Source organism: Gymnoscopelus braueri (genome assembly GCF_963280865.1).
Source record: "Gymnoscopelus braueri genome assembly, chromosome: 7".
NCBI classification, from domain to species: domain Eukaryota; kingdom Metazoa; phylum Chordata; class Actinopteri; order Myctophiformes; family Myctophidae; genus Gymnoscopelus; species Gymnoscopelus braueri.
Window position 1 is genome coordinate 35297708 of NC_137608.1, and position 25945 is coordinate 35323652.

At 42.9% G+C, this 25945-nt stretch overlaps 2 protein-coding genes across 5 annotated transcripts in view; both read right to left on the reverse strand.

Moving 5' to 3' along the window:
* Window positions 1-579: 579 nt before the first annotated feature.
* On the reverse strand, window positions 580-14177 carry cdca2 (cell division cycle associated 2). 3 transcript variants are annotated; one of them, XM_080434005.1, is made up of 14 exons: window positions 14112-14177; window positions 12430-12556; window positions 11331-11464; window positions 10774-10912; window positions 9828-9973; window positions 8720-8884; window positions 6888-7005; window positions 5252-5601; window positions 4728-4779; window positions 4559-4630; window positions 4031-4224; window positions 3370-3444; window positions 2514-2646; window positions 580-1920 (listed from the first exon to the last, which is right to left on the reverse strand). In XM_080434005.1, exons 2-14 carry the CDS (start codon window positions 12551-12553, stop codon window positions 866-868), a joined length of 2757 nt encoding a protein of 918 aa, XP_080290131.1. In that variant the 5' UTR covers window positions 12554-12556; window positions 14112-14177; the 3' UTR covers window positions 580-865. The 3 variants fall into 3 exon arrangements, with proteins under 3 accessions (XP_080290131.1, XP_080290130.1, XP_080290129.1); XM_080434004.1 differs by having other exon boundaries at window positions 3370-3441; window positions 4559-4633; XM_080434003.1 differs by having other exon boundaries at window positions 4559-4633.
* Window positions 14178-20513: 6336 nt separating this feature from the next.
* Window positions 20514-25945, reverse strand: part of sema4c (sema domain, immunoglobulin domain (Ig), transmembrane domain (TM) and short cytoplasmic domain, (semaphorin) 4C) — a 50132-nt gene continuing 44700 nt past the window's right edge. Inside the window, exons 14-15 of one of the 2 annotated variants that reach the window (XR_013933400.1) lie at window positions 22692-25671; window positions 20514-22079 (exon numbers count right to left, since the gene is read on the reverse strand). Coding sequence is in view for 1 of the 2 variants with exons in the window: in XM_080432336.1 (XP_080288462.1) it covers window positions 24758-25671 (914 nt within the window). In the remaining variant the exon portion in view is untranslated. Of the gene's footprint in view, window positions 25672-25945 lie in introns of both variants that reach the window. The other variant, XM_080432336.1, reaches the window with a different exon arrangement.

Genomic DNA, 25945 nt, shown 5'->3' on the forward strand with positions numbered 1-25945 from the left:
TCCATACCCCTCTACAATTTAGTCTACAGGTATTCAACTCTGATGCTTTTGCTTCAAGCTGTCACAGAAAAATCAGACAACTTTGCAATAGAATAGATAGCATAGAAAAAAAAAACTGGAGTAGCCTCAGGGTACATGGGACTGGAGCTAAGAACGTCCTTGATTTTCTCATACAACTGACCATCTCAAAGTAACAAGGAAATAACAGTGGTTGAACCCAACAGTGCAGGAGACGCACTATTTGACAGATAACTCTTGAACCAAGCTACCATCACATCGCAATGCGCTGTGAGCTTGTAGATCGTCCATTTTCGCACTTCTCTCTTCTACGATGGAGTAGGGCATTCATTTACAAAAGAACATAAAAAGTTGAAATAAGGTTTCTGCCCGACAGCAACAATATGTAAGTTCTGGAAATAATTCAATGAAACACTGATGATTGTAGTGATTGCAGCCAAACTTGCAGAAAACTAGGGAAATATCAGCCATCTGGATATCTACCACCACAAAAAAAAACACAATACAATATTGTCATCATAAAAAAAGTTTTATTTTTGCACATTCAGAAATGATAAAAAAAAAAAGAAATCAACATTCTCCCAGATTGTTGTAATCAGAAAAACTCAGAAATAAATGCTAATCATCTAATTTCACCTAGACATGTAGGGCTTGAATATCAAAGAGGGTTCCAGAGTGGTACTTCCAGTACATTTTAAAAAATGGAGGGGGGGGGTAAAAAAAAATACAATATTTGAACGTGAACATTGTAGGCGGCAATTTACTGCTAAAACTGTAAAATCAAGTCTATAGTCCAAGGAGCTGATTTGCTTGGTGGACATGGGAGAGAACTCACCCATGTCCCTCCTCAGGAAGGGCATGATGAGGTGGGAACATCCGAGGGGGGTAAGACAGCGCTGAGCAGTTGACGTGACCTCCTACGCACCGTTCTGATAGAGTCTGGGGAGGTTCGGGGGACCCAGGCCATCCCTGAGCTACTCTCCCCACAGGAGTCACTGAGATTCACTTTGCTCCGGTTCCTCAGGCTACGACGCACGGAGCGCTGCCCCCTGGGTGCTATCGGTTTGAAGATATCCTCCACGTTGAAGTCGGCTTGCCAGGGAGCAAGATGTGAGCTTCCTGGCTGGTTGTCAGAACTGGATGAGTCCAGCAGACTGGTTGGTGGATTGGCTGGCGGTCCCGTTTCTCCCTGGACCAATTCACATTCTGTCTGGTTGGCTGCCACATTACCCTCCTGCACGATGAGGTCGTTTCCAGCTAGTCTCTGAACTGGGTTTTGGTGTGCCAACTCTGACATACTCACAGTGCTAGCGATTTCTACATCTAAGCAAGTGTCGACAGGTTCATTTAGACTTGGGTGGCATTCCTCATTCTTACCCCTCTCTGTGCATTGTGCATCTAGAACTGATATTTGGGGACACTGCTCATCATTGCAAACCTCAGTGTTCTCAGGTACACTCTGTTTGGAAAGGGACTCTGTTGACCCTTGGTTTATGGTGGCGTGGTTTTCACCATGTTCATGTCCTGTTGTTTCAGTCTTGGGTGGGCTCTGTGGCTCCCCGCTGAGCCAGGGATCAACAGGAACACTCACCTTTCTGCCCTTCCCTCCTCTACCTTTCACATTTTTGCACTTCACCACCAACTTAGCATTGGATATGCTAGGAGACCAGCTCCTGTTCTTGCGCCTTAGTTTTCCTATCCTGGGGGTAGAGGATTCAACAGGGTCTTCCGAGGGCTTTTCCGACTGGACTGTGGGACTGACGTCCTCTGTCTCAACATTCTTATTATTGGCGGAGGAGCAGTCATGCAGCTCAGTGGCAGCTGTGAGGACTCCTGTAGTGGGACCACTGTTGAGGAACTCTCCTTGAGTAGGAAGGGACAGAGTTGACTCTTCATCAGAGGCTGTGTGGAGGCAAGGAAAGGGTTGTGTTTAGGAGTGAGGTTACGGTTGGGATTAAGGGTGGGTTTCAGGGTGGTGTGTGAGAGATCATGACAACAATCCCAGGACAGTGGTGTTCCCAAACCTTTCAGGCCCATGACCCCCCAAAATAGTCATATTTGAACTGGGGACCCCCACCATGACAAGCACTTGAATATTGTGAAAATAGCCAAACTAAATGTAATTCCTACAATTCCATCTAAAATAGCCGATCTACAACATGGTCTGCCTGTGGAGCAGGACTGCCTGCATAACCAAGTGATTAAATAATGAATCATGGGTGAAAATTGATTCAACAGACGTTGAGTCTCGAGTCTACTTTCCTAACACATCTACCGGCATCAAAACAGGAAGGAATGGTGCCACTCCATGCCTTGAACTGAATTTAAACTTTATGCGCACCTAAAAACCAATTGAAAAATGCGGCCCTACCATAGGAAAACAATGTTTTAGCTGGAAACGAGTTTCTAGCAATCGTGTATCAGTGTGATCGGCAGATAATGTAGACAGTAATGAGATGAGTGATACAGCAGATGTGCATATGAATTCTGTATACCTGTGCGTAGTGTAGCTAAGCATCCGGACAGGGTCTCTGTGACGGGGCTTAGGGTCGGGTCTTTGGAGGCGTAGATTCTGGAGCCATACAGTGATCGGTCTACCTCCTTGGACCAGCGACGATTTGAGGCAGCCTTAAGGAGAAGCAGAAGCTTTGTAACTTTACAGCCAGTCAGACACACACACACACACACACACACACACCTCTGAGAGAGACTATAGCCAAATTCCAATACCAAACTCTGCTCACTTGCTCACTCCACACTTGGTCTTCCAGTTTTACCCGGAAAACATTCATGTTGCAAATTATTTGCTTTTGGAAGGAGCCAAGACCTTAGAGACAGTGAGCTCCCTAAAAAGCCACTTTGAGCCAGGATCAGCAAGTGTTCACTTCAGCGCCATTTGTCAACTCACCAGATGTGTTGACTGACTATCCGTTTTGTTAATGGACAGACCGTCTCCTCGGGTTATTGGATAGCCAGAGGAGCCGTGCAATGTTGCAGACTTCCAGAGTGAGCAAGTTATTTAGTTTTGGAATTTGGCTTATGAGATACTCAGAGAGACACAATTACACTCAGTGGCTCAGGAAGTACAGCAGTGACTTTGGTCCCCTGCGGGTCTGTACTTGGGCCCTCATTTTTTCCCCCTGTACACCAAATCTCTTTGCTGAAAATAGCGATCTACAAGTGTGACGCGTTGGGAGCTTGTAGATTGTAAATTTTTGCTGAAATGTTCACCAAACATCTAGTATGAACTAGAATAGAGATGCTAGGTGGTGGTTGTGGTAAAATGAGTTGCAGGTCCCCATGTCATGTTGAACTTTGCAGAGAGAGAGGGGAGGGCCTTGGCTGACTCACCTTCATCTTCCCAGAGGCAGACTTGGCAGCTGAGCGCACCGATCTCTTCACAGGCTCACCACTGTCCTCAGGCTGCTGGAGGAATGGAGAAATGACACCAGGATGGATTATACACTAGTCATGTACACAAAAGTGCAACATACACCACACACTTGCACCTATTATACAATATATGCGTACATATACACACACACGGATGCTGTAAAAAATGCCATTTCCTCTGGACTTTAAGGCTAAATCCCGTGGGATTACTCATCAGATTAGTGTGAGAAGTAGGGATGAGGTTTGATAGAAAGCAATTAATTTGGGGGTTTTGGGATTTTTTTTTGGAACTGGGTCCTATAGAATAGGGACTTGATCCCCATCTCTATGTGATAAGACCCCACCAATTATATTAAAATAAAGAGGATTTTATTTTTTCTGGAAACTTTTAGAAGGCATTTTTAAAAATCAGCCTCAGGTCTAAGTATAATATTTATCAGATTGTTGAATTCAATTGATGGTAATACCAACTACTCAAATGGTATCAATAACTACTAGTCTGCAGCTGCACTAAATTGATTCTGTGGAGTGTCTCTGTGGTCATCAACAGTCAAACAGCGTGGTTATACTGGACAGCTCCCAGGTGTGAGTGTGTTACACACAAAGGACCATGTCTTACATTTCCACAGACAGAGTGTGCAGGCTGATCCGACCCTCCCTGAAGACAGCCGACCTTTCTTTTTCGGGTGGAACAGCGAGCTGGGGCTGGTAGTTCCACCACGTTCTCAGTCTCTGGTTGGGGATGGACTTTCGTCCCCTCTTGCATGCCAATCTCAGGGCCACAGGGCTCAGCCTGAGGCTCTGGGACAGAGTCTACAAGCCAAAGACAAACGTTAATCTTGAACTGCAAAATCATGTGTTCAAGTGCTGGACCATAAAAACTGTGTAAACATTGACCCATTTTACACTCAGGAGTGCATTTTTGTTTACTAAACAGCTGGAGACCTCTACTACTGAATAAAAACTCTAGCAATGATTATTATTAAAATATACTGCAGATATTTAACACTTACTTAAAATAATTTCCCTTATTGCACCTTTAACGATTAGCCAATCTACAAACTACAAACACAAGAACCGCTAAGAAGCCCTCAGGAGGACAATTGACTAAAGTTGTCCAAAGTGAGCTAATATAATATGCCGTCACCTGTCACGGTGTCTGTGAGAGAATCTTCTTGGAAGGCAGCGTTTAAATCCAGTGGCTGGGCCTCCGACATGCCTTCTGAAAACACACAATATGGAGAGAGAGCTGTCACATCTAGCATGTTTGAATATGCTATACGATTTCTTCCATCACAGTAGCCACTGGCACCAACCTGTTTTGTCTGTCAACAAGTCATCCATATCATCCAGTGAAGGGAATGAAATCTAGGAGTAGTAACCAAGCAGTCATTATTTAATTTATGCAGGAAAACTTTGTTTGCACTGTACATTATAGTCACATAAACGTACTCTTCTGCTGTCAGAATACCTAATAGTCAAATATACAGATGATACAAACAAACAGACCCGGGCAGTGTGGCTTCAGTAACCAGAAGCACGTCAAAAGTGCACATTAAAATTATGTGTTTTTTAATTTAAGGCTTTGAACCGACACGCTTACAGATTGAAGATTAAAGATTGAGCCAGTATGGATACAGTGCCTTGCTCAATAATACCAAATAGGACGCATAGCCGTTTGTGTGCATATATGGGCTGTTGTGGCAATTGAAATAAGCACCCTTTTATTCCTACAATGCAGTGTCTAACTATGATCAGGCCACCCTGGCACTTGGCCTTCCGTTTCAATTAAAGTACAAGAAAGCAGACATAAGAAAGTTTTTCCTTCCGACACTCCTACCTTTCCACAAGTCTCCACACCAGCCTCTGCACCAGTCCATGGTACCTTACGAGGACGAGTGAGCGAAAATGACAATATAGGCGACGCTCCCAAGAAGGGGCTACCGAGGTCGGGCTGTTCCGAGGGGGTGGCTATTCGGGGTTCACTCCTCTGGGGGGTCTTCAGCGCTGGACGGAGACGGTCTCCCGGAGTGGCAGACCGGCCCGGGGTGGCCCCCTTCTTCAGCGGGGTGCTCGGGGGGAAGTTCCGGTCAAATAACTCCGGGGAGAGTGGCACGCCAAAATGTACCCTTCTCTTCTGATTTGGATGTCCCTTTGCCTCAGCATGGCTTCCAGAAGAATCACTCTTGGCTGCAGAGAGACAAATGTGCTTTAGAATGTTAACGGCACAACTTCACAGCTATTCTGTAATCTGTTGTGATCCATCAGAAACAAGTACCGTTCTTAATCTAACGACCAACCATTCTTCTGAATTCTAGACACAGTTTGGTGTGCTGCACATGAGGCTTGATTCGATCAGTAAATAAAACGGAACCCAACGGTGTCGAGTATGTCCACAAAGGAGAGGGCACACGCAAGGACGCATTGAACATTATCCAAATCTTAACTCAGCTGGGTGAATTAGGAGATGTCAGACTAAAACAAGCATAGTAAACTTGTGCATGCCAAAAACTGCACCATGGTCGTTGATCTGCTGCTGGGTGCTCAACACAGCTGAATGCCACTCGCCAACATACACCGGCAATAACAAGACTAGTACATGACTTGTTGGACAATTTCAGCACCATAGGGAATGAACAACAGACACACAAACCTTTTCTCTCCAAATAAAGGTTTAACTAACAATACGCACCAAGAAACTCACAGAAGGGAATGAGCAATATCACTGAAATTATTTTGTAAAAAGAACATGAACATACATCATAGGTTAAGTCCACAAGCAAACACACAACACAGACCTATTATTAACTAACAAGTTGATTTGTTTTAAGTAACTGACCACTGTCTTTATACAAGGAAGGTGTTAACTAAGAACCGTCCACACCAAGCAAGATAACTAATGATAAGTATGTGAGCATCGACACTCATGTTATATCAGACGTTATATAGTTGTGGTGTGGGCTGACACTGCCATCCACTTGAGCTAGAATTATATTTAAAATTATATTTGTAGCTATAGTTAATAAATGAATATATATTATGCAACATGTTAAATAAAAAAAAACACATTTTTCCAGGAGACTGTAAAATCAAATTGTTCTTCCCTAAAGTTAGAATACTTGTGCGGCTACTTTTTCCCTGACCCGTTGACACGGGATCTCCCCATGGCACAATCACGTGAATATTGATTATTATATGCATATTCTTCACATTTATAATAAAAGTCTATGAGAGCGTTGTAACCCCCCCCTCCCTCCCTCTCCCTGCTTTTTCCTATTGGCGTGTTACTCCATATCCTTATAGAAAGCCCTGCAAGGGGCTTTCCAATTTCAAAAACAAAACATTGCCATTCTTTCCGAGTATATACTCCATAAAGCACTTAGCTGTGCGTGGTAAATCTAAGGCTGGGGTTACAGAGATATAAAAACAGGTTGGATTCTCTGGTGTGAACCAATTAGAGAGGTGTGTGTGTTTACCTGTAGACTCCAACATGGAGGGAGGAGAGGGTGGCGTGGGCAGAAAGCCTGGCGCTGCTGCTGGGGCCTCAGGCAGTGGTCGGCTGAGACTTTGAACATGAAGTTCAAATGGAGGTTCCTGTCGGGGGATAGGCAGACAGCATGGGTAACATCTTCAGTTTGGTGAGATTGTGAGACAGGAATGGAGGCGCATGTGGAAGATTCGAGAAATGTGGAGAATCAGAGCCTCAGAGAAAAGATGAGGCTACACTATAATTGGACGTTTTTAAATTATTTATTATTAACTGAGTCACTGCCAAACACGTCGATCTACGCGAACCTATTTAAAGCCGCCACGTGCCAGTCGCGTAGATCTACGTGAACTTAATTTTTTTTTTTCCTTCAATTTGATTCAAAGACCAAGGAGATATGATTTTTCGAATCTAGACTCCTATCCACTTCCTTGCCAACTTAAAAATTCTGTATCTCGGCTCCTGAGTACTTTTTTTTTCAATGAAAGTCTCTGGCACTGGCTAAAAAAAAATATGAAAATATCTCTGGCAGTTAATGGGATAATAGATGCCAGAATGTGATATCATGTGCAATTTGAAAAAAAAGCATCCGTTTTCTTACATAAAATGTCCACAATCAAATAAATATAACCTTGAATGGACAGTATTTCACTGCAATTTCCAGATGATGAGTTTCTTTTGATTTCATGGGCTGGAACTGAAGTTAGCAGTAAACACTGTCTGGCAGGACAGTAGAGTTGCAGCAGAATAGACCGTTTGGTGCACTTTAAAAAAAAAGTAAGTTCATGCCTACATAATGATCAAATATTTTGGACTTCTGTTGTCTCTTTATAACTCTGGACCAGTGCCAGGGTTAAAAGGATAGTTCACCCAAGAAATGACTATTTCTATCGTTTACTTACCCCTCGATGTCTTAATACAAGGATAATTTATTGGGTTAACTAGCCCTTTAATAGATTGGCTGGCTGGTGTTTCCAAATGTCTAATTGTGGTCACCTCTTTTATTTATAGTAGAATGCTGGAGAAAGAGAGCTAGCTCAACAGTGCAGACTCGGAGTTATAAAAGGACTTTGATTTATATGCATAAGTAGCAGACACAGCAAGGCTGGGCTACATAGACTTGGCGCACCATATAATACTCTGTTGTTCATGTACGTGTACTTAAGTGCAGAAGCTTTTATTACAAAACAGTCTCATCAAGTGTCAGCAAGAATCCACAGTAGCACTCAGCGTGCTACAGTGACATACCAACCAATCGGCGGATGGTTACATTTATGTGGCTGTGTTATGTGGATCTCATGCATTTTTTTGCTTAGTGGGTTCTTCAATCAATCAATGTTAAATTGCACAAGGACATTGACCATTGCAGACCTATGCAGAAACTGACAAAGCAGATTTTTCAGGCAACAGTTATTTGACAATTTCTATAAAAAAAATATCACAGGATTGAGTTTTATAATTGTCCTTGATTGCTTAAATACTTTTACTTTTAAAGTAGGCAGTAAAAGTTTTTTTTCTACACACAACAGCGAGTTGAGGAGGAGAATCTGCCACATGACAGAAGCAGAGCAGACATTGATTGATTGATGTTGCCCAGATGCAACAAAGAATATGCTCTTGTACAGTGCCAGTGATGCTGGAAACAGGACAGTGGCATGAAGTGTTGCTGGCGTGTTGATTAGCCACCACTGGTGTGGGTGAGGTTGTACATGGAAAAAAGATTGGGGTTTTTGGTGTAGGTTGTTCACATGCAGTGTGCAATGCAATGCCAAGTTAGTGACTTTTCATAATGTGTAACAGTGTGTATCTTGGACTCCCTACCTGTGTCTTATGAGGGGTCCAAGACTTGAGCGGACAGGCCAGGAGATCACCCATCATGTGTGGCTCCGAGTCGAGACGGATGGGTTTGAAAACAAACTTTTTCACCGCCTCATTTAGCGGCTTTGGTCCTCGTGTGTCAACCAGTGGTGCCTGTCCTTTATCAACCTATGGGAAATCAATGAAATCAGTGTTTTTCCTCTGTAAAGAATCATGTGGTGTGCCACCTGAACCAGAATGCTGCCTGCATAAGCATGTAGCTAACATTTATATTTCTGGCATTTAGACGATGTCCTCATCGGGATTTACACTGTGCGGAGGACTTTTATAGGGCTTTCTAAAGTCAAATCACATTTCAAGCACTTTCAAGATGCACACTCGATAGTCTTTCCCATTATCTCAGTTTCAGCAATATATCCAACTCTCTGTTGTACCACCATTTGGATATTACAATATGTTCTACGAGTCCACACCACAACGATTTAGATACTTAGTTACGCGAGTATTCAGAAATCAGCATTCAGACTTAGAGTACACACCTGATGTTAGAGATATTGTAGCACATTCAAATTTAAGCATATTCAAGCATTTCCATCACCCGTCAGGCTGTACAAACCCTCAGCTCATCAGTCATAACAAATGATTCATCTACACAAGCTTCATCAGCAACACTTGTTTCCCCCCCCATAGACACTGGCTACTCTCCCAGTACTGCATTAGAACAACAACTGGCAACAAAAAGGCACAGATGTGGAACCAAATGGAAAAATGAGGCCAAAGCACATCTGCTGGATAAAAGCCACGGACGAACCGCTGATAAGGCCTGATGGCGCTTGTAAAGGAGCTCCGTTCCAAAATAGAAAAATAAAGCACAAAGGGATAAAGGGTCCACAAACTGAAAACTGGACCAACATCTATTATTTTAGATCTACCTCTCAAACCAATGCCCAGGGAAGTTCAGCTCAGGACACGCACACCATAGAAATCCTCTTACACAGGAGTTAAAAATAAACTGTTTCAAAGTAAACCAAGTGTACAGAGAAGAAAACTTTTAGATACATTATTTACAATGGCCCACTTTAAGTAAAGTTTGCAGTCATAGTGAGGTTACCTCCTGTTCCTCCACCACACTGGTGTGCCGGAGGATAGGAGCGCTGGCCTCCCTAATCTCCTCCACACACTCCTTCAGAGGGGTCGTGCACCTCCTCTTCACTGGGGGCGGGCAGTTCTCCTTCCCTCCAACAGGGCTTCTCTCATCTGAGAGAGAAAGAGAGGGTGGGACAGAGAGGAACAGAGTAGAAACCACAAAAAAAGAAAAATTGCATCAGGGACAGAGATGGGGAGAGGGACAGAGCGCAAGCGAGGAATAATTTATTGTACCCACCCGTCAACAACACACACACGTTACAAAATCTTTTGGAATACAAAAGGGACCTGGGAGACTCCCCTGTAAAACGATATAATACATTTGAGAGACATCGAGTACGGTCAAAGTGAATGGAGAATAATAAAATGAAAGCCCCAAACAGCAACAAAAGAAGCGTAGAGATTTTACAAGCTGATGAGGCTGGTGTTGCATAAATGAAGGAATCTATAACAGTGTTTGTGCATTCTTGAATTCTCTCCTAATAAAAGTTGTTCATGTTGTAGTAAAGCCGACTTTAAAGAACTTTGGGTACTAAGAAAAGCACTACATACATTTGTTGTACTATTATTATGCTTATGAGAATTCAATCATTGGTTCTGATGGAAGCCTCGATTAGTGCATCAAAACATTCCTACTGGAATAGCAGTCCTCTTCTCCAATGAGAAGAAAAGCCATTAATCTAATGACACTAAAGGTGACTCTCCACCAAACAGACTGCAACAGACTGGTAATGCGTTAGCAAAAGTTGGCATTTAGTTCATCACAAGCAGTCGGCCGATGTGCACATTGTTGCGCTAATGCCTTAGAGCTGGCAGAACTGGCCTGCAACATTTTGCCACCGAAATCGGTGCGGTGGAGAGTTGCCTTAAAGGGGAGATTTCACCAGAGAGATAATCTAGTGCAAAAATACCTCCTCCTGTATCTTTGTCCTCCTTTTGAACTGTATTGTAGCCCTCGCAGTCCTCTACATTCATCAGGGTCTGGAAGGCAGCAATCTTCTGCTTCAAGGTGGACGAGACTTTGGGAAGCAATGAGCTTCCTCTGTCCAGCTGTGGTGAAGCAGGATGGACAAAAAAAATAAAGACTGAACAAAACGTGACAAACGAAGATAATTACCTGTGTCTGTCGGTACAGGCTGTTAAGCATACAAATCTCTTTAGATACATCCATGCTATTCTCAATTGTCATTTGCCCATCGATTTCACTTTCACCTGTGTAACTACTAAACATACTAAAGGACAATTTTAAATAAATTCTTTAAACAATTATGTAACATTTGCACAAATAAAACGTTGTTTTGTTTTTATTATAGTTTTGAAACATTCCCAGTTATTTTTACCAGGAAAGCATCTGAATAAGTTTAATTGTTTGTGTACAAGTATAGACATGCATCAACAATGATTACTGGGTGGGACATCAGCGCAGTCCCCAACATTCTACTCAAAAGCACATTGAGGTGTGACTCACTGGAGTGTGTGGAGTGGGAGGAGTATTCATTCTCTGCTTTGCCATGTACCGGATAAGTTCGTTCGTTTCTGGTGAGCCCCGGGCCCCGATAGCTGACCTCCGTCTCTTCTTCAGCTGAGCCAAACGAGACTTGTCTGCAGTAAATAGAAAACTCTGAATGTGATTACACCACAACAGCATGCACATAGATAGCACAAACGTGCAATGTTGATCATACAAATTTGTTTTTGCGTTATGCTTTGTTTGTAGTTTATGAATGTCAAAAACTGGATCTGGATTGGTTTTGCTCAGGTCCCAACTTTTGTAGCCAGTGTGCTAGATAAAATATAGCACATAATAAAAATGAGGCAACATAATTATCTAGTTACTTCATATTTCTCATTCTGTGAGCCAGCAGGAATGTCTCAGGACTTAGTTGAAAAAAAAACTAAACACAAAAAAAGTAAATGAGCAGTGGCTCTCTGTTCCAGGACTCTCTTGTGTGACCGAGCTTCTTAAGTTCTTACCCTATCCCTAAGGGAAATGCCAGCCACCCTGGCTGCTTGTAGTCTTGTTCTTTCAGACAAGACTCACTTCATGACCATAGGTGAGAGTAGGGACGAAGACTGATCTGTAGATGGAGAGCTTGGCTCAGCCCTTCGTCACAACAGTGCGGAACGGAAAACTCAGCAGCACCACTCCTGCTGCTCCGATTCTTATAAAATATAGCGTCTTGACATCCGATTCGGAGGATGGAACAGTCGCTTCTTAATTTTTTTATTGTAATTATAGCCCTTTCAATAATTTTATTCCCTCGTTTCACACTGTATTTTCTATTGATGGCTTGATGCTAGACATCATTGATTAAGCCTTTTTTTAGTAAATTTTATTGTTTGCCAATTGTATTTTCCCCTTTCGATACACTTGTTTTTGCAGGTGTTTTTGTTAAGTGCACTGCACATGCACATATCTGCTGACATGTACGTGGCGGCGTTATGGCCGATTAATCTTTTCGAAAAAAATTGCCTAGCGGAAACCCTGACTTATAACCCCAAGTTTGTCTTCATGCTTATTTACTATGAAATGACAATGAATGAAGGAAATGACCTGTGGCTCTCACCTTTGTGGCTTGAAGATGCTGGGGTGAAACTCTGGGTGGAGATGCCAAACTGGATAGGTGTAAGAGAGAAATCCAGTGGGGATGAGGCATCACCCTCACCCATGGGTGGGTCTACACCGGCCATGATCTACAGCAACATAAAACACTTGAATCACAGTGTCATGCACAATTTTATAGTCAAACCAGAATTATCTTTTAAAATCTTGTTTGGTTTACATGTTGAGTATACATCCTTCTATAAATTAGGCTAATCTCTGTGTGCTCGCGTTTGACTGAGTTTGTATGCGTGTCCTTTCTCGAGAGTATCTCGAGAACAGTCTGTCTTCAAACGCGACGCCCTCACGGGTATGGCAAGACCTGAGGAGTGAAGTGCCTGGTGTGAAGTCGGACATAAACGGACACAGACAGAAATGTCTGCATGTGTGTGTCTGTCACAAAACTCTAGAACCACCCCACCGATCAACTTCAAACTTGCTTAGTTGCTGTGTGTATCACTAAGGACCAGGGCCGGGGGTGTGTTGGACCAGCGGTTGTCCAGAACAGAAAATAGAAATATCTGTCTGTCCATCTGTCCACTTGCGTGTGTCCCGTTTAATGCACATAATAAGATCTCTGCGTCTGTGTCCCTTTTATGCCCACATATGGAGATCGATGTCCTCAAACTGAAGTCATAGACTGGCCCCTAACTACAATGATAATGGGTACTGTACTAAGTAGTCTGACAACAGGTATATCATAATCAGAGGGGCATGTGTTCCCAAAGGGCATCAACAGGCATTTCCCTAGAGAGAAATAAAAACTATTTATATATTTGAATATGTATTCAACAAAGCAGTTTATATAACTAAGTAATTGTATCAACCAAGTAGTAAGCTCAGCAGCATGGGAGTGTATTGTAGCATGCAAAACATTATAGATATATGTGTAACGTAACACTCACACATAATAGATAAATTAATCTGATATTGAAATGTAGAGCCCACAGAGTATGCATTAACTCTACAGTACTGTAATCAATAAAACATGGTTAATAGATATACTAGTACTAGTAGATTGAAGAGAGAACAACAATGATAATGCCTCACAGAAACTAGGATAGGCCTATCAGGTAAACATGAACCTAGCATCTGTCTGGATGGCAATGAATCGTTTACCTGGTATCTAATGTTATTATGTCCCGAGTTAGTTAGTATGCCGCTATTCACGTGAGTTGGATCCGTTCAAAGCCAACGTTATATACAAATAAACGTGACGTGTGCCGTCCACTAGTCCAGAGTCAATCAAGACGATGAAGCGTAGCTGAGCCATGTTTGTTATTAACAACATGCTAAGCTAAGCTAAATACTATCAAGGCATTCGAACTTCATTTCTGTCTTAGCAACAACGCACGCCAGACACAAGGAGCTATAACAAGGATTTGTTGTAGATTCACTAGATTGTATATATTATTATAATTTGAAATAATAATAACAATGCTGAGCAACTAAACTTAAGCTATTCAAATTTGGCTCCTCGGACGAACAACCAACCCAACCAACAGGGGAGCACGACGTAAGATCCGTCCGCACAAACTGGTGAACACAACAACAAATATTTACCATTTCTATATTATATACAAATCTATTATAATGCAAACTTATACAAAAAAAGTGGCGGTGATGATAAAATAGCATTATTTATACCTGAGGAAGGAGGATAGCAGCACAGAACGTAGTCGTGGTAATTGGGAAATGATGATTTCCTCGGTTTTAAGCCGGCGGTGACCACTGTTGCCAGATTTTGTGAAAGAAATAAGCAATCAGGTCTATGAAAACAAGCCTAAAATAAGCGAGCCCTTTTTATTAGGTATTTAGAAGGAAAAAAATCTTGAAGAAAATAGGGGGGGGAAAATGAATATTCTTTTGAAACACAAATTCTGTATGGCATAAAATATTTTCAGATGGGGGTCCGTACACAAATACATATTAATTTGGGAGTCCTCCGCCGTCCTTGACTTGAAAATGTTAAACACTGGTTTAAACATTAAGAAGAAAGACCAAATAAGCAACTACACTTTATATAAGAAACAAGCCCAAAAACGCAACCCGTTACCCGCAACTAGCAATATTTAAACAACATTACAGAAAAAGAAGCCCAAAGTCGCTTATAATCAGCGGACATGGCAACACTGGCGGTGACTCGAGGAGAGTGGGTGGGGTTTTAGCTCTGTAGGGGTGGGACTCAGTTTGAAGCAGCCAATAGGAGGTCGGTTAACATGTGTTCATCCATAGACATATCTGTGTTCATCGGCCTAGAGAGAGAGAGAGAGAGAGAGAGAGAGAGAGAGAGAGAGAGAGAGAGAGTGTGTGTGTGTGTGTGTGTGTGTGTGTGTCTGTAGGCGAAGTACAACAATGTGCAAACACAGCAGCAAGATTCGTGAGTTGCTGTGATAGGAAAAGGATATCAAACGGAACACAACCACCCTAAAGACTAATCATTGTGTATATTCCGGCACTATACCTGCACCCAGTGATCTTGGTACATAGAAATTGATCTATTGAAGATTCTGACTTTCAAATGTACATATTTTTTGTTTTGATTGTGTTGCTGTATTGTTGTATTGTGCTTTCTGCTTTGGCAATGTAAACGTATGTTTTCTCATGCCAATAAAGCCCTTTGAATTGAATTGAATTGAATTGTGTGTGTGTGTGTGTGTGTGTGTGTGTGCATGCATGCTTGTGTGCGTGCCTGCCTGCCTGCGTGCGTGCGTGCGTGCGTGTGTGTGTGTGTGTGTGTGTTAGTACACAAATTATAGTAACACATGGAGTATAATAGCCTATTATTATGTATCCCTTCTTACTTGATATGCATCAAATAAAAAAAAATGAAAAAATCATTCATACGTATCATAATGAATGCATATTACTGTACTGCATGTAACTGAAATGCATTTTGATGAGGAGTTTTTACCAAACTCCTCATCTAGTTTTATTTCCAAAGCTTGGATCATTAGGCACACTAGACTATGTAATTATAGTACACTGGAGGTTCGGGCCGCTATGCGGCCCTCTCACACCTACGTTTAGGGGTGTAACGATACGTTTTAACAACGATTCGATACGTATCACGATACTTGGTTGTCGATACGATACATGAACGATACAGGTTAATTTAGAACGATACGATACGTTTCGATTCAGCGATTTAGTCGATACGATACATGAACGATACAGGACAGGTTAATTTAGAACGATACGATTCGATTCAATGATTTAAAATCGATATAGTAACTATTTATTTACCCAAAAATTCTGTGTGAAAAATAAATACCTGGATACTGGATATAAACCCCTCTTTCTCTTTTCTTCTTCTTAAAAGTACTTAGTATTGATATAATTGATTATTTGCATTGCAGAACGATTCGATACGATTATTTGCATTGCAAAACGATTCGATACGATTCAAAGTCAAACGATACGATATTTAGCTGTTTGCATATCGATATAGTAGATCGTTGAAAATTCAAAACGATGCATCGATGCAGTTACTGTATCGTTACGGGCCTACGCTACGTTGCACCGCCGATCCGACCAATATGTCTGTCTGAATCATATAGTGTTGGGGGCTTTTTGTCTCTTTTGTGCCCATATATGAAGATGTCTGTTTCTGTCTGTCTACTAGCTCCATAAAGAACCTCTCACTCCGCTATACAGCTCCGAGGTGAGGTTCTATGTCGTTCTCATCCAGAATCGGGTGAACGTCCGCCAAGGCTCCGCTGTTTACCCTTTTGTATACATCGTATCCCAAAACTAATGGTAGATTCCAAACCACACAGATGTTTAAGGTTTGGTTCGGAGCATAATATTTTAGGTCCGGAGCGAAACTACCCGTTTGAATCGCTTATTTAGTCAGCCTGTGGCCATGTTTCCCATTCAACCCGGAAAACCCCCCTACGTCCGCTGCCAGTACTGCTCCCGGTTTGGCTACAATGGGAAACATGGCCACAGGCTGACTAAATAAGCGATTTAAACGGGTAGTTTCGCTCCGGACCTAAAATATTATGCTCCGAACCAAACCTTAAACATCCGTGTGGTTTGGAATCTACCATTAGTTTTGGGATACGATGTATACAAAAGGGTAAACAGCGGAGCCTTGGCGGACGTTCACCCGATTCTGGGTGAGAACGACATAGAACCTCATCTCGGAGCTGTATAGCGGAGTGAGAGGTTCTTTATGGAGCTATCTGTCTACCTGTGTCGCTTTTATGCCTATATATGGAGATCCCTGTTATCAGAATATGCCCATATTGGAATGCATATTGGTTGGATCAGCGGTTCTGGACCACTGGATACCCGAACTACCAGTACTCGACGGCGGGCATCGCACTCCCTTGAGTCCTTGCCGCTGCGCGCGCTGAGTTTGAAGTCGTTCTGTCCCATATATGCACATATATGGGCATAGCGGTCGGATCTGTGGCTCTGGACAACCGGATCTCTGAATCTGTCAGTCCTTGTCCCTTTTGTGCCCATAATTGGAGATAGCTGATGGCCTGATGCCTCATATACTGTATGGGCATGCCCTATTTTGTGCCCATATATGGAGCTGACCGATTTGTTTGCGGCTGATACACTGTTATACTGACACACTGAGGTTAGACAATACACCTTTGGTCGTAGCTGCATTGGGAACTCCTCATATGGTTATGGCTGAGTCAGAGTGACGTCAGAGGTCCGTCCACCCGCCCGCCCTCACATTAGCCAATTTTAACATAAGGATGCATACAATATGAGATCAGTTTATTTCATGCATATCAAGTATGAAGGCATACAGAATATTATACACCATGTTTTACTATAATTTGTTTTATTATAATAATAACACTGTGAAAAGAGGGTCTTCCGTCTGGGATCAAGTCAGATCTGGCCTGGTGACACGAGGTTGTTGACCTAGTCTCTGAGCCAGACTGTTGACAATTTTCAAATGCTTCCGTCCTAATACAGTCTGTAGACAACGGAAGCGCTAAAATTGATAATTATAACTTTATTTTTGTACACAGCACCAAAACAAGTTACAAAACTTTACAGTAACAGCAGTGGAAAAAAATAGAAGGGCAAGATAAAATAACATAAAGGTTACAACAGTTCATCAATTAAGAAAAAGCTGTGCGATAGAAGTGAGTTTTAAGAAGAGATTTAAAAGAGGATACTGAGTTTGCTTGCCTGAGATCCCCAGGCAGGGAGTTCCACAGCCGAGGGGCCCTTACGGCAAAAGCCTGGTCACCTTTAGTGACAAGTCGAGACTTTGGAACCATCAGTAGGGCATTGCTGGATGATCTCAGCCAGCGGCACGGCTCATAGGGAGTTAAAAGATCACAGACATAAGCAGGAGCCTGACCATTCAGGCCTTTAAAAACAAGAAGTCAAATCTTAAATTTAATTCTAAAACTCACATGTTGTTGTTGTAACTAGTGAAGGGCAGCAAGGACGGAAGGTGGAATGTGCTGTGTGAAAAGCCTGGCAGCAGCATTTTGTATCAGTTGCAGTCGTTAAATATTTGACTTGCTGATACCCGAATAAAGTGCATTGCAATAAACAAGTAAATAAAAGCATGGATAATCCATTCTAGGTCTGCAGCAGTAAGGAATTGCCTAACTAGTGCTAGTTGTCTCAACTGGGCAAAGCAGAATTGAACCACTTTGGTCACCTGTCAAAAGACAGCTCTGTCTCAAATACTGTTTCAAAGAAATAAGTTGCGTGCAGACAACCTTTTCTAAAGTATTCGATAAAAATGGCAGCTTGGAGATGGGTCTAAAATGACTTAAAATAGATGGGGTAGACAAGTGGCATGTTTAAAATATGAGGGGAGGATACCAGTAGACAGTGAGCAATTTATAATGGATAAAAGGTCTGGACCATCCGTCTGAAATACAGCTTTTAAAAAGCAGGTGGGCATGCAGTCTGAAGGGCAGGTAGATGATATGAAAATGCAACGGTGCATTCCAGGGTTAACAGGAAGATTTGACTGAAGTGAGTAAATGTTGAAGGTGGGCAAGAAGGAATTAACGTCAATCTCTCTAAAGTCAGTGTTAAAATGCTGCCAAATCTCCACTACCAGTAGGAGATTTACTTGGGAGTAAAGCGAGTGTCAGTGGTCCAACACTGACCTGGGATACAGTTTCCCTGCTGATGTAGGCCATTTTCTTTCTTCTCTATCTCCTTAAAGAAGGACCCCACCTATCTCCCGGTGAGAGGCTTGGACTGTGAAGGGTATAGTTTGAAGTGAGATCAACAGCATGGGCACCAGGGCCTCTTTTAGAGGTCCTTAAAGGCCTTTTCCTGTTTAGTTTTTTTGCAGTGCTGGTAAGATCAGATAAGGTGCTGCCCTTGCAGAGAAGTCCCAGATGAAGCGCTGATACACTTTTCCTGAAGTCGGTGTACGTGTATGTTAACGTTAAAGCCCATAGAAGCTCTGTCAAAAATATGGCAGGTAGTAGGTATGTATGGGTTGATTGATTGACTGGTTTATGATGATTCTGATATAATCATTCTCTACTCATGTATGAATCATTCATACACACATACATAATGAATGTATATTACTGTACTGCATGTAGCTGAAATGCATTTTGATGAGGAGTTTTTTTTACCAAAATCCTCATCTAGTTTTATTTCCAAAGCTTGGATAATTGGGCACTCTCTAGACTATGTAATTATAGTACACTAGAGGTTCAGACTGCTATGCGGCCCTCACACCTACAGTACATTGCACCACCGATCCGACCAATAGGTCTCAATCATAGTGTTGGGGGCTTGTCTGTCTGTTTCTGTCTGTCTACCTGTTTCCCAGTCTCTGACAAGCACATTTATAGTGAGCAAACACCACTACCCAGGTGCACGCCATTACGACTAAGTAATGAAAATCAATTCAATTTGATGTTTTGCGAATTAAGAAATTAACAACTTCCTTTTGAGCAATACAGCTGGACTGAGAGAATACGCTGGTCCCCTCTCTGCTACCTTGGATCCATCTGCTCTCCAGCACTCTTATTACAAACAAACACAGCTGGAGTTCAACTGGTTTCCCTCTCCCAGTCTGTTCGCTGACAGCTGACCTGGTAATTACCTTCAAACCATCGATCTGGCAGGCAGCTTTCTCTCACCTCCTCTCACAGACTGTTTACATTGCAGGAGGTTACACAGGGTGACAGAGCAGATTGTTTCAAACATATATCATAAGAAGGGGATTGGCTTTGGACCGCAGAGGCACACATCTGTTACATGGGAATTGACTTCCTTCATTTGCCAAGCTCTCTTTCTCTGTTATCTCACTGTACATCAAGCTCTTCCTGTTTATGCTCGACTTTTCCCTTGCTTACGCTTCACACGTGCATCCATCTGACTGACGCAAGCAGACATGCACGCGCGCATGCACACGCACGATACGAAAAATACACATATTGATCATGCTGCTGGCTCACACAATACCAAAAATACACATATTGATCATGCTCACTCACTCTTAAATAATCACATCCACAAACTCACTGACAAGTCACACTAATCAAATTCTTCACTGATGTGTGTATGGGTGTGTGTGCATGTATGCGTGCAAGACTTTGGTTGCTGCAGCCCAGCTGACAACAATGATATGTGGTTGCAACACTCAGCCATTCTCCACAGCTGGGGCTGTCTACCACATGAAACAAGTTTCTTTCTTTTGACACCCAGTCACAAGCCACACTAGTAAACAACACAAGACTTGACAAACACAGTCTGTGCTGTAGCAGTTTTGAAATGAGCATTATTAGACACACTCTGTATTGGAGAGTTGCATAAAAATGCTTTGTACAGTTGTAAACCATTTTCTACATTCTACACCTTGTGATCGAGAGTTGCGTTAATGAATGCGTTATAAAACAGTGATCCATTGGTTTCGCTCTTGCATCTGAATGCTGCATTTCTCACAAATTCCATTATAGCAACTTGTTTTAAATGTAGCACAATCCATAACATGTTTGCAATATTTATAATAACTTTGTACAGCTCTGATACATTGTTACTAGTTTGACATATTCCCAAACAAACAAACAAACAAGCACACACAAATTGAGTAGATCTCTATTTTAATTCATGTATATATACACATATAAAAAATAAGGACATATGTACAATGATAATAAATATCAACATGTTTGTACAAGCAAAATAAGTTACTTAACATCCTTTAAAAAACAAAACATAAAAGATCAAGAACAGACAAGCCAAAAATGTAGCAAAAATAAAAAATAAGGATGATAATAGATTAATAATAATAATACAACTTATAACAGGAAAAAACAGCAGAAGTTAAAGCCTTGTGAGACAGAAACTATTACGAGCGAACAAATGTGTAATAACTGAGCGGATGCAGGATTGGTACATGTGCAGTACATCATGCATGCAGGTATTGTCAAGCTTGAGACCTGTATCCCTTTAAGAAAAAAAAATCTTTCTCTTTTTTTGTTAAGATGTCCATACTTTGGGCATTTTGGGCATGTCAAAAACAGCAAAAATAGCAGATGAACAAGCTCACATTGCGAGCTTGTAAATCGGTTATTTTTGTTATTCATCGGTTATTTGTGTTATTCGTGGGCTAGTGGTTAACTCTGAAAATGTAAAAATACACTTGTATAGAGAAAACTCTCAAGATGTATTGCAACCAACTACTAACTTGAAGAACTGGTGCATTTTAGGTAGTGGCTTCAGGAAAAAAGCTGTTACAAATGTAATACTACTTTGTGAAGTTATAGGCTACACATACATTTCTTATCCACTTTTGAAATCAAGGGATACATTATTTGGTTTTAGGGCAGGCTGTTAATTTGTATAAAGTTCTATAAAGTTTTGGTTGGTTTATGCACGTAAATCATGGGAAACAGGGATAGAAACTCCAACAGATTGCTACCGACATAAACAGAAAGAAAATACAGGAAGGTTTTTTAACAAGTTGTTTTCTTTCCTTCTTTCTTTTAGGCTCACAAGAGTGCTCAAAGTTAAAATATGCACAAAAGTCGCAGAAGCCAGCTCAGCTCAGTTTCACAAAAAATGGACGGGCTTTTTTGAGACTTAAATATTGACCTGGAAATCACATAAAATTAAATAATGTATTTTGAAAACATATAACAAAAGCAACTGCAGTCTACTTTGGCTTATCCGGAAGGTGAAGAGGCACAGCAATAAAAGTAAACATGGTGAGATGGTGCAATGAAAACCTGTACAAGTCTTGAATCATAAAATCAGACACGTTCAAAGAGAGTACGTTAGTGTTTGAGAAATGCCACTAGTCTCTGTAAAAAGTCCAAACAATGATGCACTTTAATGACCTATGGTCAAGTCGAAGGCAGTGCAGTCCACTTGCAAAGGGATCATGCAACACTAGGATGGAGAGTGGTGCTGATGATGGTTCAACATGTACCTCTTCAACCTTGGGATCAGTTCAATATTTTACATCCCCTACAGCTGTCTCTAGGTGGTGGGAAAAAAATACCACATTATTTTCATCCTCCCCCTTCTTTCTTGTGTGTGTATGTTTGTGTGCGTGTGTGCACTGTGCATGTGTGTGTGCGCGCGTGTGTGTGTGTGCTCCTCTGGTCCCCGCAGATTTGTCCCCCATAAAACAAAAGCCGTCAACCTCTGTTAGGACAAAGGACAGGGAGACAAAGAGGGACAGGTCAGTGATGGTTGATGCTGGGAGTAGAGTGAACAAGTTGTTGTGTGGGAACCAAACTGTGTCCTCTGATACTACAATACAATGTAGGGATAATAAACCCAATTTATACTCTGTTGCACGATGGTATTGCTTGTTGAAGATAACACATTTCAAGCCAACAATGTGACGCATCGATTATGACCTTTCTATTTATGATTAGTAGTTTGTTCCTCTATTTCTCAGGAGGACATTCCTGTCAAAGAGGCCCACACACAAACAAACAAACACACAAACGCACACACGCACACTTTGGTTTCACATTTCAAATGTGTTTGTTCCCTCTTGTGGCAAAATTGTTAGACTAAGTAAAGGTGATTAACTAATACATTTGGCTTGATTTGGAAGTGATCTGACAAAATCCTCTTAAAAGCAAATTGGGGGATACAGAGTATATGATTTATCCAGGTGGCTTAAGGCTGAGAAATGAAGCGCTGACCACTGAACCGAAGCCAGACAAGAAGCTAAAACAGGAATGATTAAAAGGTTAGTGCTGGGTCAAATCTTTCTGTGTGAAATGTAATTAAACAGAACAATACCTCTGACGGCTTCACTGCTGTTTCCTGCCTGGAGCTGTCACTTTGTCAACAGGGCATCAGTTCACCTGTATATCCGTCCATTTGTCTGTCGACACAGGCCGCTTGTGTATGTGTGTGTGTGAGTGTGTATGTGTCTCAGAGTTCTGTATTATTGTCCCATAGTAGCGCATCACACTTACTATAAAGCAGTATGACTGTGTGTGTCAGTTTTCTTCATTTATTTTCAGTTTCTGTCCACAGTAGCCCCAGGTCAGTCTCTGGGAGTCGGTCAATGGTTGGGGGTTGGTGGGGGGTGGGGTGGGCCAGGTTGAGGGAGGGGAGTGCTTGTCCAGATGCTGATGTAGCTCAGCTCTCCACAGCAGGTTCAGGACTAGTTGGCATTCAGAATAATGTGATGTGAGTGAGAGGAAGTGCTTCCTTTCTCGGCAGCGTGAGCTGCCAGCTCTCCCTCACACAAACACTTGAAACATAATGCACTTATTGAGACATCCAGCGGCTGCAACAGTCAGAGGGAACACCTACATTCTCCATGCTTTAATGCCTTCACGTCGGCTTCAATTTGGGATTGAGTGCTCAGTTACTGGTCTCTTTGTGAGGGCTGAATGTAAATAACTGTTCTATCAAGAGAGGAATATCTATGAGTCCCAATGGTCTAACCCCAAGCAAGACAAATATCCATTATGTGCTGTGACTGTAATAAATGTGGCCACAAATGCACTTATTTATTGTACATGAAGGTGCATTTGAAGGTTATCGCGATTAAGCGGGAGAATGTAAGTGCCCACCTTCACATTCTCATTCACAGAGTAGTGGCGTACAGCCTCCATTGATCGCCGTTTGAAAACACTGCAATAGTTTGTAAGACATAGAAAAAAAGAACAAACATGAAACGTCTTAATTCAAACCATCACAACAAATTAGAGTGGAAAGGGTTCGAGGTCTTTGTCAGGCAGGGGGGAGTAAAGACCACGTGAAAAAAATACAAATCAAGCAGAAGAGGAAGTCTTGAGAGTGTGTCCTTCATTCAAAACCCCCTTGCGTCTGTCTTTCTTTCAATCCAAGTTCACTTCATTTTTTTCCTCTCTCACCCTGACTCTCCCTCTTTTTTTCTCTCCTTTCATCCCGTCCTTTCTGTTCCAGGCAAAAAAGCTCCTGAGACAGGAGGACATGATTGTCGTCGTGCTTCGAGATTCATTAGTCTTTTTTATTCCTCTCTCAACACTCTTGGCTCACAGGTATAAAAAAAACAGGAGGCCACTTTCTCCGTTTTTTTAAGTGCAGAAAGCTCTTAAAGTCTCAAGGAAGAAAAAGAAGCAAGCTACTTTTATATGATCAGTCTGTTGCACTTGCCTGCTCATCATTGGTTTTCAGCACAGATGCTGAAAACCTTGTCTTGTCTAATTGGTCCACTCAACATAAGAGATATGCCCTTCAGGAAAAGCAAACTGACATTTTGTTCCATTATCCTCCATGCTTGAGGTGATCTCCTCAGTGTTCAAATATGCCTCTCCATATAAATACACAATTTACACATGGGGAGATTGCACAGTGGAAGCAGAAGGACTTTAAACCAAGACTGTGTGGTGCCAGGAATACAATTAATAAGCCTGAGTTATACTTAGTTTCACATGGGTGTCGCGTTCCAAAAATTGCCGTTCAAGTAGCTCATAACTGCGATACGTTGTGAGCTTGTAGATTGGCTACTTTTGGTGCGTGATACCCGCACGCAACTAAGTATTAATCAGGCTTAACAGGAACGGGCACTGGTGGACCACGGTGTGTAAATGTACTATGTCAGTGGGTATGTCACATGCTGTGTGTGTGCTATTAATGTCTCATAGAGTCATAGAGTGTGCCAAACAGGCATATTGGCAGAGAGAGTGTGCAATGGGGATCCGAGAGAGAGCGAGCCGCTGAAAGTGAGCGAGATGAGAGAGAGAGAGAGCGGCGTCCTCTGAAAAGGTAGGAGGTAGGTTAGTTGCTTTTCGTTGTTTCCAACTCAGGGGAATGGACAAGGAGCAGGACAGGTGACGAAGAGGAGGAGCAGATGGAGCAGAAGGAAGGCCTTAGACAGATGACTCCTCTGGGTTAGCGTCAGGGAGCACGCTCCTCTGCTGCAGTGTACGTCTCAGTTCCTCCTTGAAGGGGCTCGAATAGTCGTTCCCGCCCAACCCTGAGCCCAGCCCAGAGCCCAGCCCGCAGCCCCCAGAACCAGCACTGCTAGCCCTCTCCTCCCCTGCCGTACTCAGGTTCAGGCGGATGTAACCATTGCTACCGGAGCCTCTGATGTTAGTGAGGCTGAGTCGGCTGGGGGAGTGGATGGGCTGGCCGGGGATGGCATTGGGGGATGCGGCTGAACCTCCGCTGACACTGTTGGGCCCCAGGGCATGGCCGGGAACGATCTTCAGCGAGCCGTCCGAGTAGTAGTAATTGGCGCCCGTCTCCCAGAAGCGGTCCTCGTCGCTCGGCATTTTGCTGGGCACAAAGGTGGGCGCCTCCTTGGGCAACGTGATGGGGTAGACCAGCGTGCTCTCCAGTGGCTTCATGTCTGCCCCTTTACCCAGTGCCAGCTTCAGCCTCCTGCGCAGGTACAGTGCAGCCACCAGGAGGAGCAGGCACGCAGCGCCCAGAGTGATGACCAGCACCCAGAACAAGCCCATGCTGCCGTCCGGTGCCCGGGCCTCCATGAAGACCGGAGCACTGGCCACAACCGCCACCTGGTATCTTTCTGTCTGGAACTTGACCCCCTGCTCCTCTGAGTAGCAGACGTAGCGGCCCGCCTGCATCTGGCCGGCCTCGGGGACAACCAGTGCCTTCAAGGTGCGGTCGAAGCGCGGGCCCCCGGCCTCGGGATCGCCACCCAGCTGCAGTTCGCGGTCGTTGAGGACCCAGCAAGGCTGAGCCAGGTTGGACACCAGCTGGCAAGGGAGAACCATGTCTGACCCAACCACAACCGTTACGTTACGCAGCCGGGAGTGCTCTGTGAGGGGAGAAGGACAGGGCGGAGAGAGGGTGGAGCAGGTGGGGATGGTGAAGGAAGAAGGGAAAGGGTAAGTGGGAAGGGAGGAGGAGTGGAGGAATAGATGAGGGAGGGAGAGAGTTAGGGGCAAGTGTCAACTGTATTGATTCTCATTCACAAACTGCCGCGGCCAACGTTTCTCTCTGCTTAATTCAATTCATTCAGTTCAATCAAATCTATTCACTCCAGTCTGAGTTCATTCCACCTCCTTCTCTCCCTTCCTCCTGCAGTGACC

What these genes read in the sequence shown, in the direction of transcription:
- cdca2 (XM_080434003.1), bottom strand. Translation starts at nt 12,553, where the DNA reads ATGGCCGGTGTAGACCCACCCATGGGTGAGGGTGATGCCTCATCCCCA. An exon ending in GTGTGGTGGAGGAACAGGAG is followed by an intron (nt 8,885 to 9,827) that starts GTAACCTCACTA and finishes GATTTCCCATAG; the next exon opens with GTTGATAAAGGACAGGCACC. An exon ending in CTCCATGTTGGAGTCTACAG is followed by an intron (nt 5,602 to 6,887) that starts GTAAACACACAC and finishes GTCTCTCTGCAG; the next exon opens with CCAAGAGTGATTCTTCTGGA.